At 41.3% G+C, this 18760-nt stretch overlaps 1 protein-coding gene across 3 annotated transcripts in view; it reads right to left on the bottom strand.

Moving 5' to 3' along the window:
- Positions 1–1493: 1493 nt before the first annotated feature.
- The window catches only part of KLHL4 (kelch like family member 4), a 74330-nt gene continuing 57063 nt past the window's right edge, over positions 1494–18760 (bottom strand). For all 3 annotated transcript variants that reach the window (XM_059859461.1, XM_059859462.1, XM_059859460.1), the window contains 8 exons: positions 18162–18358; positions 15103–15315; positions 13879–14065; positions 10247–10471; positions 8254–8416; positions 5363–5575; positions 3738–3909; positions 1494–2999 (listed from right to left, as the gene is read on the bottom strand). In XM_059859461.1, the coding sequence (XP_059715444.1) occupies positions 2940–2999; positions 3738–3909; positions 5363–5575; positions 8254–8416; positions 10247–10471; positions 13879–14065; positions 15103–15315; positions 18162–18358 (1430 nt within the window). In that variant the 3' untranslated portion in view covers positions 1494–2939. The remainder of the gene's footprint in view (positions 3000–3737; positions 3910–5362; positions 5576–8253; positions 8417–10246; positions 10472–13878; positions 14066–15102; positions 15316–18161; positions 18359–18760) is intronic.

Here is an 18760-nt window from a genome sequence, read left to right as displayed (position 1 = left end):
AACAAAACCCTTAAATTTCAGTACTAAAACCACTAAAACCACCATATCCTTTCCATCCTTTCCCTTTTCCCCATACCTGTTTTAATCTTGGTGTTGTTCCCAAAACAAGATGCAGCCTTAATCTTAAAATTGAAGCAGCCTTGCCACAGAATTGAGAGCATCTCATCTCATAACACACACATGCAAATATTCCCATGCTCTGCCTCAGAGGTTGTGCTTCCTGCTAGGAAGAGCTGCTGAATTTGTTAAACTGATAAATGGAGCTGCTTTCTGAAAGCTAAATCCATGACATATTTTTCTGCCTTGTGTTATTTTTTACACAAGCAAACCTCATGACAAGATTTCTTTAGAGAGCTCTAAAGATACTCAGGAAGTGTTCTAATACTCCTCCTGAGCCTTTATTAAACTACAGAAATGGCAGTGTGTATTTTGAGAGGTGTTTAAGGGGATTGTTTAAATCTAAGTTTCATGTCCTGTTTACTGATAGAGCATTTAATAAAATTTGCAAGCTGAGAAGGGGACAAAGGCAGGGGAGTTCTGTGTCACCTCAAAGATAAATTCTGTGTGTTTGGGTTAAGGTGCTGCAGACTTGAACAGGTTTTTGGAGACTGGAGCCTCTCAATTGGCTCAGGAGCCATGGCTGCTTTCTCTCACTTGAGGCTTCTGCCTTCTTTTTCCCAAGAAAACTTCAAATTCCCTGCAAAGGCTCGGTGGGTCAGGCCCATTGGCATTGTCAGTCTGTCCTGATGTGCCTCTTGCCCACGCTGGCATCAAGCTGCACACTGTTGGTATCATTTTTATGTTGGAATTTTAAAAATGAGCATTCAATACCAGTGTGTTCCAAACACATGAGGCTGTGCTGGTTCCTGGAAGCTGTTTGAGGAGAAAGGTATGAGTATTTTAGGAGAAAAGCATGATTTAGAGCCTGAGTGAAAAGCAGCAGGGACCCTCTCCCTGCATCCACACAAATCCTTATTCATGTAAAAGATTGCTTGTGGCTGTTGCAGGACCAAAGCAGAATGACAAAGAATAGGGGGGAAGTGTTAGAATTATTGGTATTCATGTTTAAAAGTTACTGTTTGCTGCAAGAAGATGAGAGGAACAACACCCACCTCCACTCCCCAGTGCCAGGGGGAGATTCTCTGTCTGTGCCTGGCCCCCTGTGTTTGCTCAGATCCTTGATCTGCTGGGAAATTAAAACATTTCATGAGATTCTTCTGAGGTGACTTCTGGAACCCACCAGCTGGTTTAGGGTTCATTCCCCATTTGCTTGGCAAGGGGATTTTTGTGCATCTTTTGTTCTTTTAGAGTACAAAAATGAGATTGGTGCTTCTGTGTCTTCTAACTTTGAAAGTATAGTCCAAATCTAAAATACAGTCCAAAATTTTCTTAGCAGAGAAAGTAAAGTTTATTTGACTGTAGCATGCCATATATAAACATAATTGATTTTTAAAGTTAAAAAGGTTCTTTTTTTTATAAATATGCTTATGAGATTTTTTTCTTTAGAGGCATTCAATAGGTTTAATACTATAAATTTGTTTTAAAATAGCATATTGCTAAAATCTGAAGCCACAGTATTCTATCAGGAAACTTGGCCTACACATTCAGAGATCTTTGTCTCTGTCCTGAATTTTCTGATACTGACAAAACAACAACATAACAAACACCGAGGTGGATACTGACCAAATATTGTGCTTTACAGCATAGAATATCTTACATACATTCTTTTTTCTAGAATACACGTTCAGCATTTTGAAATTATAAAAAAGGAAATTAAAGCAAAACAGTAGAAATTGGCACACAAAAAGAAAGTATCATGCATGTGGAATACTATGAGCTGTTCTCAGGTGAACCTTTTCCTCTTTGCTCTTGATTCCCATCATTCCACTAATTCCAGATAGAACATAAACAGTTTACAGCAATGGTATCTAAAGTTACACAGTGGGTGTGGTTTATTCCTTACCATATTTCTACTGTACATGAGAGAAAGCTGGTAATCTTCAGCTGAGGTCAGAGATTGTCATATCAATATGATATAAAAATTTCATTTTGCAAGTTATTTTCAAGGAATGTAATCATGTGATTGTTTAAAATTTAATGCACAGTTATTATCCCAAGAATAGTCAGATTGGTTTCACACATACTGACAGATGGTTAGTGGGCAAAGAGAAATCCATGAGTAACCTGACACACAGAGCAGCATTAAAATATCACAAATCTATGCACTGAAAATTATTGCAAATTATATTTGCATTATGTTTTGACAAGAGAGATTTCTTTCTGCTGGCACACAATAGGATAAAGGTACCTTAACCCTACAACACACTGCTAAAAATGGATATTCTGTCACAGTTCTAGCAGTGCTGGATGGCAAAGAACCAACAAATTATCTCCCTCTCTGATTTGATTTTAAAGTTAATTTAGGAGTTTAATTTCTGAATATAGAAATTAAGTTGCTTCTGCAGAGAATATTCTGTTGACAGTCATACTTAGGAGTAAATGTTTCTTTTTGTGCAGTTCCCTGTTGGAGGTGTTTCATAGTCATTTTCATCTACTTAAAATATAAAAGCTTTTTTTATAAACTTCAGCATTCCTGACAACATAGAAAGGAAAAAAGTTTTTGAAATCTTATACACATCTCTCACTGCTGCAGTTTATAAATAACAGGTGCAATTTTGTAACAAACCTGAACCGTTCAAACATTTGAACCATTTGACTGGATTTTACATATTAGGCATAACAAAGTAATTCACTTCTGCAAACTTTTCTGATTTTTGTGATGCAGGAAGACACTTCTGTGCTGTAGTGGTGTGATGGCTCAGGGATAAATATTGTCTGTAAGGGAGGGCTGCTGGGGTGTGTGCAGTCTGTCCTGTCCTGGAAATGCTTCTTGACTTCTGAGGCTCCACTCCGTTCAGCTTCATGATAATTTACAGTCCTCAGGGCAACTTCACAACAACCACACATGCTCCAGCCCTGCCAATGTTGACAGGAACTTCCTAGAAAGGAAAAAGGAAAAGACAAAGAAAAAGGAGGAAACATTTTTAGTAGCACCCTATGGATAGGACAAGAAATTACTTTCAGATTAATAGGAAAGCAATTTGTTTATTCAAACTGATGTCATGCTAAAAAAAATTAGGTTTAACTAAGGTGTGAAGACGCAGTTTGGACTTTTTGGGAAAATTCAGTTAAGGGTGTTTAGCCTGGGGTTGTCCCCCTGACATGTTCTAAGGCTTTCACATCCAGTGCTCCAAAACCAGGGACTGCTTTTGGTCTTCAAAACCAGGGGCTTGTTTCTGGTCTTCATCTAACATGAAGACCTTTTAGATGGCTGCAAAAGGATCCTGGCAGTGCAGGGATTTCCTCTTGGTCTCAGTGGGGAGGGCCATAAATATAAAAGTCTGGAGGTGCCTCCAGGAGAGGGTTTGGCTGACAAACACTCCGGATCTACCAACACTGAACTGAACATTCTAAACCCAAAGTGATTTGTGCAAGCTGGTTTGCTTGCCCATGCATTTCCTCCACCCCTCAGTGTGAAAAGTTTTGCGTGGTTATTTTACAGAAGAGGGAGCTGGTATTTTATTGAAGCCCACCTCCAGTATTACACAGTATCTCCTACATCCTGACGTGTCGCTGTTCCCCAAACCAGAGACAATTCCCCGGTTTTTAGGACAGAACTATTCCTAGCTGCAGGAAGAGCCCCTGCCCTTCCTGAGGCACCCCTGGGTTCCCATTACCTCTGTCCACTCGTTGCTCTGAGCATCGTAGGACTCCACGGTGTCCAGGTAGGAGTGGCCGTCGTAGCCCCCCACGGCGTAGAGCCGGTCCCCCAGGGGACAGATCCCCACCGCGTCCCGCGGCACGCTCAGAGGGGCCACCGTGCTCCAGGCGTCCGTTTTGGGGTCATACCTGGGAATGTGGGGATCAAATTCAGACAAAGGCGTGGTGGAGACACGTTTCAGGTTTAAACTGCTGATATTTGGTGTTTTCTCCCGTGTTGCTTGTCTGAACGGGTACAGCTGAGATGTGATTCAGAATTGTATTTGCTGGGAACGCCCTGACAAAGGCAGGAATGATGAGGAGGACTCCGTGTTCCCAGAAGGCCAATTTATTCCTTTATTATACTATATTAGATTAAAGAATGCTAAACTGAACTATACAGTTCAGTTTAGCATTCTTTAATATAATATAGTATAATAAAGGAATAAATTTAGAATGCTAAAAAGATAATAATGAAAACTCCTGACTCTCTCCAGAGTCCTGACACAGCTTGGCCCCGATTGGCCAAAGAGTGAAAACAACTCACAGCAGAATGCCATGGAACAATCTCCAAACACATTCCACACAGGAAAAGCAAGTGAGATAAGGATTGTTTTCCTTTTTCTCTGAGGCCTTTCAGCTTCCCAGACGAAAAACCCTGAGCAAAGGGATTTTTCCAGAGAATGTGAATGCCTCAATACAGTTTTTGATTTAGCCACTAGAGGGGCCTTCAAGCACACAGAAAATTCTCCTGTTTTCCCTTTTTGATTACAGTCTCTTCATTTCAATTACATTAGGACATCAATACAATTGAAACACAAATGGGACCTGGGGGTATGATAGCATGGCTGCCAGTTGACTCAGCAAAGTTAATTTCAATATTTTCTCATTTCCTCCAGAAAGCTTTTGGTTTTCTGTTTATTATCAGAATTAATGTTTTCAGAGAAGTTTACTATAAAAGAAGTTAAATATCTTTGGTAGTAGCTCTAAGTTTCTCACATGAAATTCGTGGCAGCATCTTACATTAATACTGATTTTTATTTCTGATTTATTCCAATATAAATTGCAGTGAATTCCAGGTAATTCCTGCTTTACCCCATGTAACTGGGAACAGAATTTGGCTGTTGTTGCTCACAACACGGTTTAACACCTGCTCAGTTTTCCTTTCTCTTCCCCAAATGACAAGACTTTGTGATATTTCTTACATTTTTACAACTTTTATCAGTGTCAGTCAAATTACCTGAAGAACAACTAAAAAGTGTTTCATTCCCACAGCACATGGCACAGGCAGCCTAAACCTGAGTTCTGGCATTTGAGAAATAGGAAGGTCATAGGAATAGGAACATGTTTAACTTGTCCCAGTACTTCTGTTCCTTTTACCTGGCTCTTGGGTAGCTCAGGCAGAGGGAGGAATTTGCTGCTGAGGTTTAATTCTTCTGTTATCACAAAAGTATTGGAAGTCAGTTATTCCCCACTCAAAATATTATTTCAAAAAGGTGGAACATGTTTTAAAAACACAAGATTCCAACTGTGAAGAGAATTTATTCTAGAATCCCTTCCCAGAATGTCAAGAGAAAATAAAAAAAGCAAAATCCTCTCCTACCTCTCCACGCAGTCGGACAGGCGGGAGCAGTGGTTGGAAGCAGGGGCATCGTGGCCTCCCACGGCGTACAGGAACCCGTTGTAGGTGGCCACACCAACACCCCCCCTCCTCTTGGACATGGAGGCACACAAGCTCCACTTGTTGGTGTGAGGGTCAAAGCACTCCATGGATTTCAGGCAGGAGCTCCCGTCTCGCCCACCGACCGCGTACAGCCTGGGACAGCAACCCACAAGCAGGAAAACAGTTTCAGTCTTTACTCTCCCACTAATGACAATTTTATCTGGCTGACCTCATTCAGAACACTTTAAAATTGCCATCATTTGCTGCACTCCAGAACTTCCTTTGCTCAAAGGCAAACATGTTAGATGTTTGCCACCTAACATAAAGCCGTGTTAGATGAAGTCACGTTCTTCACTTACAGTGGAAATGTTCAAGCAGCCACGTATGAAAATTAAGCTTAAAATCTCAAGTCAGGTTCTCTGAATGTGAGCCAATAGAAAGAGCTGAATTGAAAGATGCTGCATATGTTTGAAACATATGGTGGCATTCCCTGGGACAGAGAATTCAACATTTTATCACACTAAAAGTTTTTCCCATTCAGTTAACTTTAATAACTTGAATAGATATCAAAAACATATATAAAACATATAGTAAATATATTTTCCTCTGAGTCTGTATTCAAGAAAATCCGCTGGACAGAAAGGACCACCATCTTGTCTGTTCAGCCCAAGGACACTTAACAAACAGAGATTTAAACAGCTGATGTCAGGGCAACTTTTAGGAATAAATTGTGGTAATCCCTGTTAAAAACATTGGGGCAGCTTTTAGGAATAAATTGTGGTAATACATATTAAAAAATATTGGGGCAATTTTTAGGAATAAATTGTGGTAATCCATAGTAAAAAATGTCAGAGGGCTGTGGCTTTTTGTCAATGAATTTTCCAAAGCCTGAACTTGTTTCTGGTCTCAAGCTGACTTGGATGCTGCTGGACTAGGATGGAATGTAATTGAAGATGTGTCCAGCTGTTGAGTGTGCTGGTTTTTCTGCTCCCTTTCACACCTTTGCTATTGTTTTCTGCCACGAATTTTAATTTATTTAGAGCATCTTATTAGAGTCCTAGGGAAATGTGGAACTTGCCCAGAGTAAACCAGATCAGTTGAATTTTCCATTAGAAGTGCCTGTTTTATTCCAGAGACTTTAAAAGCTTACAGACTTCTCTGGTGCACATTTTAACTAGAAGATTCTTCTAATCACCATTAGAATAATAAAAAATCCCCTGTCTCTCTCCTAATGTTTGTTCACTTGATAAAATTGAGTTTGGTTGTGTAGTTTGTTGTCTGATCCATACAAAACTTGGAGCTTTGATTCATTTTCTTTTCACATCATGCCATTGATACAGCCTGCTTGTTTGCACAGCTTTCACAGGGCAAGGAAATCTCTGTCTACACAAAGGGATTGGTTGGGATCCTTTGTTTTCCACAACACGTCTACAAACAAGGTGGTGGTTCCCATTCTCTGAGGAAAAGACCAAATATAGCATCATTGACTGATGTTTTCAATGGACCATTTATTGGTCCAAAAGTGCTGCTCCACAGATATGCAAAGGCTTTTCTGGTGGGGTTAAACAGGAAAAAATATTGGTGTGGTTTAGGGAAACAGGAAAAGGAGAAGCATTCTCTTGGTTGGAGCACAGCAGTGGCACTGAGTGATGGACATTTGATCTCCTGGCTTGCCAGAAATTACATCACCAGACTAACAGACCTGATTCAAGCCCTGCTGGAGACAGTTTGTATCAGCAGTGATTGAGAACAGAGTCAGGATCAGGCTGATTTCCTCTTTGACAAAGGGGTTTCCTGCATGTTGCTGCTGTGGAAGGCACCAGGAGGAGTTTCTGGTGGAGTTTCTGCTGAGAACATTTCCTCTGAGGTACAGCAGGGACCTGCAGAGGCACTTCTGCCTCTCCTGGGCTTCTGAGCCACAATTTTAATCCTGCCTTGTATGAATGCAAACCCCCAGCTTGCATTTACAAATATCCCTTTGCTGACATTTCTGTTTGTGCTTTTTATCCTTCTCTTTTTTGGGAATTTACAAAGAGATCAGGGAAGCCAGTGGCAAAAGTTCCAGGTAAATGCAGTTGTGTGCATGTAACTGAGTGCTCCCAGCCCCTACAGACTGCTAAGAGCTTCCCACGGGGTTAAATAAGAAATTTTTGCTCAAGCTGTATTCTCCATAACCTGAGGCTTTTTACAAGGTTTTTGTAAGATCCACAGTTGTCTGTTCCCATGTAAAAGGGCTTGAGTGGCTTTAGCATCTTGGCAGAATGTTTCAATACATTAACACTTGATTTTGTGTATTTAAGCAAGAGATGGAGGGCAGAGCAAATCTGGATAGGATAAGATTTATAAGAGGCTGTTTGTTCCATGCCCAATTAATAAACTCATCTTCTTTCCATGAAGCACTTCATACACCTTTTAAAAAATTGGCTGTGAATTTGTATGGCAAAGAAAAGACTTTGTTTCTGTACACATCGAGTCTATTTAGACACAATGATTTTAAGGTGTAAACATAAACTTAGAATATGTTTTTAGTAGCTGATTTTATATCCCCGTATGCTACATTCTAGGTAAAATTCTGATGTGCATGTAATAACATTTTCACACTGCTATCATTTAAAAGGGCTGAAATGTTTTTAAAACCTGACTGCAAGCCTGCAATCAATTTACCATACAGCAGAGGAAAGGCTTTCCTTTCTTATTTTTACACATTGCATTTTTCTCTTTGTTTCCTCGAGATCATTAATAACCATAAGCCTGAAAATAAAATTCGAGAAGCTGCATTTGCAGGGAAGGAAGCAAATGAGAGCCCAGAGAGAGGTTTTCCTTTTCCATACTTGCTGTTGAGGGCTGCCACCCCCACGGTGCTCCTGGGGGTGGACATGCTGGCCACGTAATTCCACTGCCGTGCCTGCGGGTCCCAGCGCTCCACTGTGTTCAGGTAGCTCCAGCCATCGTGGCCACCAACTGCATACATTGGTCCTTCAAGCATTGCCACTCCTTGGGAGATAGAATTAGGGACAAATTATCTCTTGGTTTCAGGGACCAGCGGTGAATTCATCTCCTGCGTTAATTCCCTGGGGGCAGATAAGCAATTTTGGCTGGTATTAAATGATCTGAAAGCTGCCTTTTCATTTGGAAGAATAAACAGAGATAAACAAGCACTTCACATACAGTGCTCTTCTAAATAACCATTATCTTTTGCCAAAAGATTAGAGGAAAGCTGCTTTAGGTCTGATGTTCTCTTCTTGGACTTTTTTCACTTTCACTTCTGGTGACCTTGCTCTGAAATAAATTTGAGCCCCTAACTGGGGAATGATGTTCTACAAAAAGGCAAAACTCGAGTCAGGCAATGAAAAATATGCCCAAAACAACAACATCTCCTAATTCTGAGCCAGCTGAAGCTCTGTAGCGCTGCCAGCACGAAGCCCATGTGGGTGGGTAGCTGGCTGTCCTTACCAGCCAGAGCACCAAAACATTTTAATGCCTCTTGGATAAGAGCTGGCTCCTGTCTGCTGCCCTTGAGGCACAGGAGAGCCAGCTTGGCTGTCACTGCAGAGCTCTGGCTGGACAAAGCCTGGGCCCTTTCTCCAGAGAAGGGCTTTGGTGCCTTCCCTTTGGGAGCTGCTGCTGCTCTTTGCTCCCTTTGTTAGGTGAGGCAAAACGTTTCAATCCAGCTGCTTAAAAGTTTTCTAAATCTGTCTTTCAGGCCTAAATATACATGGCCTGATTCCTTCCAAAGCACCAACTGCACAGAATCTCCCTGAAGGCAATAGGGGCTGTAAGTGTGAGGCAGCTTTGCAAACCAGGCACAGACTGAAGCCAAACTTTGGACACTCCAATTTATGGCTGTGACCTACTTGTTGGGGAGAATTATGCCCCTGCAGTCAGGAATTATAAAGATTTTAATGCAAATTATTTCATCTGTTTGGTCTTCTTCCCCTTTGCCACCTACTAGTATTTGGTTTCAGAAATTTTGTGCTCTAGCTGGTAAGAACCCTCCACGACGCTTTCTCTCTCAAGCAGTGGAGAAAGTAACATGGGCCACAATGGTTTGCCAAATAATTCTGGATCAATCTTCCTCTATTATCCATAAAAATAAAAATATTCTATAACATTTGAACTTACTGGTGATTTCAAGCAATTCCTGTTTCTGTAACTTAAGAGAAGCCAGGTTTTTCATCAGGCCTGGGATATTTAAATTCAGAAATCCTCATCTTCCCTATGTTACAGTCTACTCATCTGGAAACTTAGCCTTATGTTTTATAGTTCTGGAAATAAATTCTAGATTTCATATTCATATTATTCCTTCAGTGTGAATAATATTAAGGATTATTTTGCAGTTAAAAAGAACTACTAAGCCACAGCAGAGCTTTGTAAAACTTCTTCTAATTACAACATTAGAACTGGTGAAGTTGCACTTATTTCCATGCACTGTTTTCTTCAGTGTGGGTAATGCCCTGATCTGAGTTAGAGAGGTGGTTGATACCTTAATTCATAATTTATTAAAAAAATAATAAAATCAGGTTGTTATTGTATTGTAAACGTATCCCTTGAGCATTAAATCATGTGAAATGTCGATTATTTTCACTATAGCTCATAATTTGGAATTTCCTACCAGCAAAATTAACCCTGGAACAACAGTGCTAGTTTGGTGAGTACTAATAAAATCATAAAACCATGGCAATGGGCAAATCTCTTTTTGAAAAACATCCTCTACAAACATTGCTGCGTGTCACTGCACGCTGTTGGGAGTTTCCTCAGCAGTGCTGGAGGGGATCAAACCCCTCTGTGCGTGCTGGGGGTTTGCAGAGGCAGAGCCCCCCTTACCCAGGCCGTGCCTGTGCGTTGACATGGGGGGCATCACGGTCCAGGCCTTGGTGACGGGGTTGAAGCACTCGACGATGTTGGAGGTTTTGAGGCCATCCCTGCCCCCCACGATGTAGAGCTTGTTGTCAATCACTGCCACCCCAAACTGCAGCCGCCGCCCGTTCATGGTCCCAATCTGGATCCAGCTGTTGGTCCTGAGGTCGTATTTCTCAATTGTGGTGGTGCCTGTGACAAACAGAGACAGCCATGGAGGGAGCAGTGCCCAGCCACCAGCAGCCAGCTCAAAACGTGAGTCAGTTATAAAATATTGAAATTTTGTGCGAGAGGTTTTGCTGTGAACTTCTGCTCTCGTGTGAACCCAGTGAGAAGCTGCATTAATTGCATGCATGGTTGGCAAGTCTGTGAGAACATACTGGTGGCAAGGAATGGAGAATTAAACTGTGGCAGTGTGGCATTCACCTTCTCTGGAAAAATTCCTTCGCCCAGGGTTTTTCTCCTGGGAAGCTGAAAGGCAGCAAGAGAGGCCTCATAGAAAAGGAAAACAATTCTTGTCTCATTTGATTCTGCTGTATTGTGCTCATGTGGAATGTGTTTGGAGATTGTTTACCACAGGTGATTGTTCCATTGCATTCTGCTGTGAATTGTTTTGACTATTGGCCAATCAGTGCCAAGCTGTGTCAGGACCCTGGAGAGTCAGGAGTTTTCATTATTATCTCTTAAACATTCAGTAACTATCTTTTCTGTATTCTTTCATATAGTATAGTATTCTTTAATACAATATAGTATAATAAAGTAATAAATTGGCCTTCTGGGAACATGGAGTCCTCCTCATCATTCCTGCCTTCGTCAGGGGTGCCTGAGGATTTATAGTAAGGCAATTGTTGTAGCACTGCAAATTTTGGAGGTGAGTTAAATCTGTTGCTTAAATACTATGAGAGTAGATGGTTTGTGGGTTTGTTTTGGGTTTTTTTGGTATTCCTTATGAATAGAGTACCTCACAACAACCTACTCTTGGACCACGTTTGTGCCTGAAGGATTAGTGATATTAAAACCAGACTCCACGTATCTGTCTGAGGAACTGGACAAGCATCTTCAGGGATCCTGTGGGTATTTTCCCTTTTAGGATGGAGTCAGGCAGGAGGCCGGGCTGTGTGTGAGTGCACACCTGGTTCCCACAGGTATCTTCCCTGGGGCTCTCCTGTGCAGCAGCCCTGCAGCAGCTGCTTGGCTGCTCTAACACACCAGCCACATTTTCCATTTCCTTCAGGTCACTGGAGCTGCACTCACATTTTACTGAAACCCTTCCTAAGGCAGGAGCTCTCTGCCATTCAGCCTGACACTTCTCCACACCCTGGCTCCCATCACCACTCAGGAGCCACAGCTGCTCCTCTGGGAGCTGCTGAGCACAGCGAGGCCACGGCTCAGAAAGATCCGAGGCAGAATTGCCACTGCACCCTGGAGCTCAAATTCAGCTCAAAGGCAACCAGGTGAGGAAAACAGAGCTGATTTCTTGTTCCTTGGCTGGGATTTGAGACCAGACAAGTGGTGTTTTGGAGATAACAACAGGCAGTTTGTGGCTAAGAAATTACTTTTAAAACAGGAAAACATCCATGCAATAAAGCAGAGAAGAAAGGTAGGGTTTGGTTTAGAGATCTGTTAGAGATCACCTGATGTACTCCAGAAATTCAGTGAAATTAGAGTTTATCTCATGCTGTCTTTTTCTCTTATCTATATGTTTTTCCCCATGCATAGGTTGGGAAAGAAACCAGCTCCATCTGCAATAAAAGACAGAAATTCTGCTTCCTCCCCTTTATTCAGAGCAGCTGGGTTTCTTTGCCTGCTCTTTCCATCTTGTTATTCTGTTTGCTGCTCTTTGCTTTGATTCTTTCTCATTTATTCTATGCTAATACGTGAGTGCCCCAAAGTTCTCCACTTCAAAGGAAATCTCTCCCACTAACTAAAACACAGGGAAAATGCAGTCAGGTTTGAGTGTGCTCAGCCATACCCCGTGGGCTGTAATTTTTACAGAGGCTCGAAGATTTGAAAGTCACAAAACCTAACATGGTTTAGGCACATTCCCGTTCTTCAAAATTCCAGCCCAAAAGCACCTCTTTGATCTTCTTTTGATCACTGGAATTTGAGATTTGCCCTGGTATCCCACCTGAGATAAGCACAAAGGCAAGGCTGGCGTTGCCTGGTGTCTGTCTCCATCACAGGCAGTGTGTTACTGCCAGGGCTGGGAGATATTCCCTTCTCAGAGCTGCTCCTCCAGAGCATCCTGGGCTCATCCTGCTGTTCCTTTATCTCCCATCCCAGCCCAGGCTCCAACTCTGAGTCAGAGCTGGGGAGGACAGCAGGAGGAGCAGAAGTGCTGTTCTTCTTACCCATCAAAAGGCAGAAGTTCAAACAATTGGCTTCACTCCAAGGTGAGAAGTAAGAGAGGCACCAAGAGGAAGTGCAGATGTTGTCTGAAATAACCCTTTCTTTGCATAACCTTTACTAGGAAAAAAAGATTGGAAAATTGTATTCTTATTTTAGGGGAAGATACTGTAAAGATTACCTGGTTGTCTGATATAATTCATAAATACTCAGTATTGCTAATGAATCCACTTAATTGCACCAGATTAACTCCAATTTGCTGAATTGTGCTAGGAATGAGTGTTTTCATGCTGTGCTGGGGATGGATGTGTATTCTGCACCTGATTTGATTGCACAGAGATGGGGAGGTAACTCTGCAAGGTCCCTCATGTGGGGAAAAATCAGTCGTCAGCAGCTTTTTGTAAACCATGAAATGGATTATCTTCTTTGTGATTCCATTAAAAGTGAACTCACACAGCTAAAAGTAATTCTGTGCTGCAAGGAGCTAGACTTTAAACTAATTAGAGTTCTCTGGCTCCAAGCTGTGGGTTTGAAGTTGAGGTTCCTGCAGAAAATGATTTAATATTCTGCCTCCTGAATAGAATAGTGCAATGTTTAAAGCTGTAACCTGATTGCAGTTGTGAATATCAAATAATAGAATCTGGAATATATTTATAATAATTAATTTTCAACTACAAATCTAAAAAAAAAAAAAAAAAAACAAAAAAACCAAAAAAAAGTGTGTTTGAAGTCCTGAAGAAAAGCTGTGTTTGTGAAAAATACAAATCTTTCCACCTGGAATGTTCTGATAAGGATTTATAAGCATTAGGTAAGGGTTGTCTCTAGGTCAGTGATGATTTTTGGTTTCATTTTTGTGCTTCTCTGAAATCTAAACTTTCTTATTTTGCCTGAATATAGACCACACGGTTCAATATTAAAAGAATCTTGTAACATTTTAAACATTTACTTTTTCTTCTGATTTTTAAGTTCAACTGTTTTTCCCAAAAATTCATAGTAGGTTTAATTTTAAAAATCACCATATGACTCAAACTTCTTTAGTCTGCACCTAAACAGAAGTGTATTGTTTACAAATATGATTCTTGCAAGAAGAAAGCACTTCTGACACATGGGATTCTGCTCTGTAATTTGCTTTTTCTTCTTTTTTATCCCTAAATTTACATTTTCCTATGGGAAATATTTAACCAAATGCCATCTATTCCCTGGGTGTCTGCAATACAATGAATGAATCCAATCAAATTAACTCGTGGGCTTACCTTTAGTGGCATCCATGCCTCCCACAGCATAAAGGGCACCCACAGTGGATTTCCTGGGCTTGGTCCGAGGGCTCTGCATCATGGAGCGTCTCTCTGGCAGCAGGTGGTACTTCATGGCCTCCATGAGGAGTTTCTGACACTCAAGGTCATCTGCAAACATTGGGCTGTTTTCTAGATCAGCCAGGAGCTAAGAAATGGGGGGAGAAAAAAGCATCTTGATGTAGAGTTAATGCATTAAAATTGCATGTACTTGCATAATTAAAGTATTTGTAGCTACAAATGCTCATTTTGAGCTCACCACTCACTTGTGCTTTGCTGGGAACTGTGCTTTAATGCAAGCAAAGCTGTATCAAGGTGGAGAGGAAAAGTCTATGAGTGTGAAGGCTTTGATTCATTTTTTCCTACCTCTTTCTTTTAACTTTTACAAAAGGTTCAAATCAGAAATTTGTAGTGCTGCACTCTCTATACAGAACTCCTTATGAGAGTAAATAAATCTACCACAGAGTACTGGACATCTCTGTGTGTTTTAGAAGATAGTAAATTTATTTAAAATAAGGTGTGTATGGTACTTTTATATGTTATTCAAGGCAGAATATTTGCAGCATCAGTCATGCAGATTCATAAAGTGTCCTGACTGACAGGCTCAATATTCTACATGCAGTTTTGAGGAAATGTAAAGATTCCTCTATGACACAGACACAGCAGTGTCACCTTTCTGCAAAACAATGTCCAGCTCTGGAACTTGATGGATGAATTGTCTCTTTCAGAATTAAGGGACAAGTAATGTCAGAGCTCAGAACTGTCAGCAATAATTTAGGCCCTTTTGTATTTGTCTGCTTTTTATGGCAATAAAGAAAGAAGCATTGTGGCTTATCTGTCCTGCAGTTTGATAAATCTAAGGAAATATCTTTGCATGTTATCTAAATTGCTGTGCTGTTAGAGGAGAGCTATTACAACCCAGCATTGGAACACGTGGCTTCTGGAATAGACTGGCATTTTTTAGAGGTGATTCTGAGCCTGGTAATCACACTGGCACTGGGGGATTTCTTTCCATCTGTGTTCAAAAACAAAGAATATATAAACTATATCATCCAAAAAATGTAAAAGGGTGAAAAAACACCAATAATCCCCAGTCCCAACCAGAACCTTTCCACAAAGCTCTCCTCTCTGCCTGCAGGGCGCCCAAGACAGGCAGAGCTCCCTGTTAACCCTTCATGTTCCTACCTGGGGTGGCAGCAGGGGCAGTCTGATGTAGGAGAGGAGCATGCCCAGGTCCTGCTGGCGGCTCTGCAGGTCGTGCCTCACCCACAGCATCAGGGCCTGGAAAATTGCTTCTTCGTCCGGCACGTTGATGTCGTCGCTAGACAAGAGCTTGGCAATTTCATTAGCTGGGAGCAAAAGAAATTCCTGGTTTTTTATTACTTCTATGAAGTGCTCCTAAAAATAAAAGGAGATTTCAATGCGCTGGTGATTTTCACAGGTAGAAATAGCTTTTTCTTAGAGAAAGGAGGTTTTGTGAATATTTCATTCAGGGAAATGCTGTGGGTGTTCTAAAGACCCCTGGATGTCCTTCTGCCATATAAGGGAGATTTTGGTAGGGATTTTTGGGTAGATTTTTTGAGGGAGATTTTGGTTGCTTTTTGCTGCCCTGCTCTTGCAGAACCGAGGGATAATGCACATCTTCACACCACCATGCTGCAGATGTCTTTGTCCTGGCTTAGGGATTTGCCACTGGCACTTTTGTTCATCAGTGTGATCTTAGCACTGTGGCTTGATAGCAATACTGTTTGAAGAGAAAATGTGCATTTTAGAGGTGCCAAGTGGGCACTCAAATGAAATGTGTCCCTTCCTTTGCAGATTCAAAGGGTTTGAGCCAAATAAACCAAAACCTTCCAATCCCTTTGCAGCGAGCTGTGCCAGCTCTTGGCTGTGTGACCGTGCTCTTAGGGCAAGAAAATCCAGCAAAGGAAATCCAGCTCACTTTTCCAACTAACAGCACTGTTTGGGCAATACACAGCTGGATAAATCCCAATGGAGGCTTCTCAGCCTTTTAGCCACTGTTGTGATCAAACTCCTCTACTCCAGAAGTGACCACATGTATTAAATACCTAGAGTCTTTAATAGAATTATTTTTCATTAAAAAAAAAAAGTATGATTGAGCTACAACAATATCAGAGTTGATATCAACATCTAGGATATAAACATATATATTATCTCATTCCCTATCAAATTCCAAAGAAAAAAAGGAATTTGGAAAAGAGAGGGAGGGCATTATGTTACTTGCAAAGAGTTGCACATAGGAATTCATGACTGCATTTGAACTAGAATTTCTATTTCTGTACCTAGAATTAATATATCTTCTTTAGGAGCCAGATTGAAATAGGGCAGCTGAAGAAAATGTTAGTAACTGATATTTTATTGTTTGTTTTCAGCAGTTTCTTCACTTTCCGTAACTCTTTTCAAGTGTAGCCAGGATGCAAATACAGAAGTATCAGTGATTAAAGGAGATGTCAACTTTGGTCTGTTATGCACATCCTGCTTTAATATTTGTGACATTTAGAAACAGGGACAGGAAGGCCAGTCCACTTCTAGTTACAAATATAGCCCAGGCTGTTTATCAGAACGAGCTCTATCTGCACGAAAAGATACCAGGCAGGAAATTGTTAATGCTCTGCCCCAGTGGCCAAAACATTGCAGGGGAAGGTGCCCATTGTGTCTGGTTTTATTGAATGGATCTGGTGTTTACAGCACGTCTGAAAACAGAATGGGCTCTATATTTACAGGACAGCTCTCCAGCCTTTCCCCTAGGTTCCACATTTTCACCAATATGAAACAAACTTGAGTGTTTTACTTATCCCCCTCCACAAAGTTTATGTGTTTATGCATTGTGATGATCTCCTGTTCTCCAAAGGATTTTTGGAAAATCACTGCTAGGGTTTGAGACACATTTTTATTTCAGAGGGGAGGTTTCCTCTTCTCTTCCCAAGCTGTCAGTACCAAAGGTGGTGGGTGGGTTTGTGGTCCTGGTCCTGTTCCATGGCAGCATTTTCAGTCTGTTACATGCAAGAACAGGAGGTGGTTCTAGAGGTGGTAGAAGTTGTTTTCAAGGAAAATAATATAAAACCTATGCCCAGTGCTACTGAGTGGCACAGAGTCATCATGATCCTTCATTTTAGGAAGTTCTTAATGACTCAATTCTCAAATCTGTGACACGTGGTTACAAAAATAATAATGAAGGATTAACTCCTGGGAAAGACTGGAGGATTCAAATGGTTAAGAAAACTATAAACAAAAATTATTGTCATAATCTCTTTGCTGTTTATTGTCTCATCATCTCTTTCTGTCATAAAATCATAAATCCAACCATATGATTTTATTTCTGTTTTGCAGAAATCTGAACCACAATTTTAACCCCACATTCTCACACTGGTGGGATGAAAGGGGCAACAGCAGAGGGGGATTTCCTGATTTGGGTGAGTACAAAAAGCTTTGGAGCAGCAAGGACAGCACTGTTTTATACACGCTGAGCAAACCTCTATCTTAAATGCCCCATTTCAAACTTTGAAATGTAAAGGGGATGCAATTGCTGCTACCCAAAGCATTCATTGCTGTGACAGGGAGGAGCACAAGAAAGCCTCCCCTCCTTCAGCAGGTGGACAGGCACAATGCCCTGCTGGAGAGTTCTCAGCATTATGAATCCTCTGAACTGGCTCTGACATCCCCCCCTAACATTCCAAGCAGAAAGCTGCCATGGGTCTCCTAACAAGTAGTTCTTTTTATATCTATTTAGCTGTAGCTGTTGCCATTCTTTTTGTGTGTTTTAAGCTGTGATAGCACATCTTGTTGCCCTGAATATTTATCCCTCAATTTGGTTTCATAGCAAGTTATCTCACTTCTCTGTTTCCCATGCTCTGAATATTCATTTCTTGCTTTGAGCCAGAGGAGGATTATGTTCCAGTCAGGGACGTGCTTCTTTTATAGCATTCCAAATCTTCCCAACACATTCTTTATTTTGACTCTTTTTATGAGAGTCTCACCTTAAAATCAGCTTTAGAATTTTCTTGGTGTGGAATCAAAGGCCTGAGGATGGCCCATTGCTGTTTGTCCCTAGACAGGAGCCGTGTTAAAGCCCAATCACATTTTTTGGCAGGTGCCACTCGTACTGCAAATCCAAGTTCACTGGGGCTGCCCTTCTACAGGGCCAAACTCTGAAGTGGGGGACAAGAGCAGTGAAGGTTTCTGTGAGGAACTGTGGCTGCACAGCTGTCAGCTGTCCACCTTACCATGGTGTAGGTGTGGGCCACCTTCAGGAGCTCGGAGCAGCCCTGGGCGTCCCCGAAGGAGCGGATCCCCAGGCAGTTGGAGGGGTGCAGCTGCTTCATCAGGAAATTGCAGCACACCTCGATCACCTGGGAGAGCTGCAGAAGGCAGGCAGCAGCCAGCAAACTCTCTATGGTGTCTTCTTTTAACTCAAGGATACCTGGGCAGTTTTCATTTAGGACCAAAAAAAAAAAAAAGAGACAGAAAGTTTTAAGTCATTTCCCTTGTATTTTCATTATTTAACACCTTGTCGCTCTTTGGCTTTTCTCTAAGATGTGGTTCAAAAATCCATTTTCTTTTCTAGCTGAAAGATTGTTTAAACAGATATTTTACAGGATTTGGTGGATTTTGAAGACAATGATTGGGACATTTTTATTGGAACATTAACAGCTTTAGATCCGATCTGGATCGTAAAAAAAAAAAAAACCACAAAAAGAAAATTGTGATTAAGGAAAAAATCTTTCCCAAAACAAGACTCTGAGTAACCTGGTCTTGTGGAAGGTGTTGGAGATGAGTGTTTTTTTAAACTCCCTTCCAACCCAGAGCATGAAAATTTACATAA

This window comes from Haemorhous mexicanus, chromosome 14, assembly GCF_027477595.1.
Source record: "Haemorhous mexicanus isolate bHaeMex1 chromosome 14, bHaeMex1.pri, whole genome shotgun sequence".
Lineage (NCBI taxonomy): Eukaryota > Metazoa > Chordata > Aves > Passeriformes > Fringillidae > Haemorhous > Haemorhous mexicanus.
The sequence above is the reverse complement of the archived record's forward strand: the minus strand, read 5'-3'. Positions and strand labels throughout refer to the sequence as shown.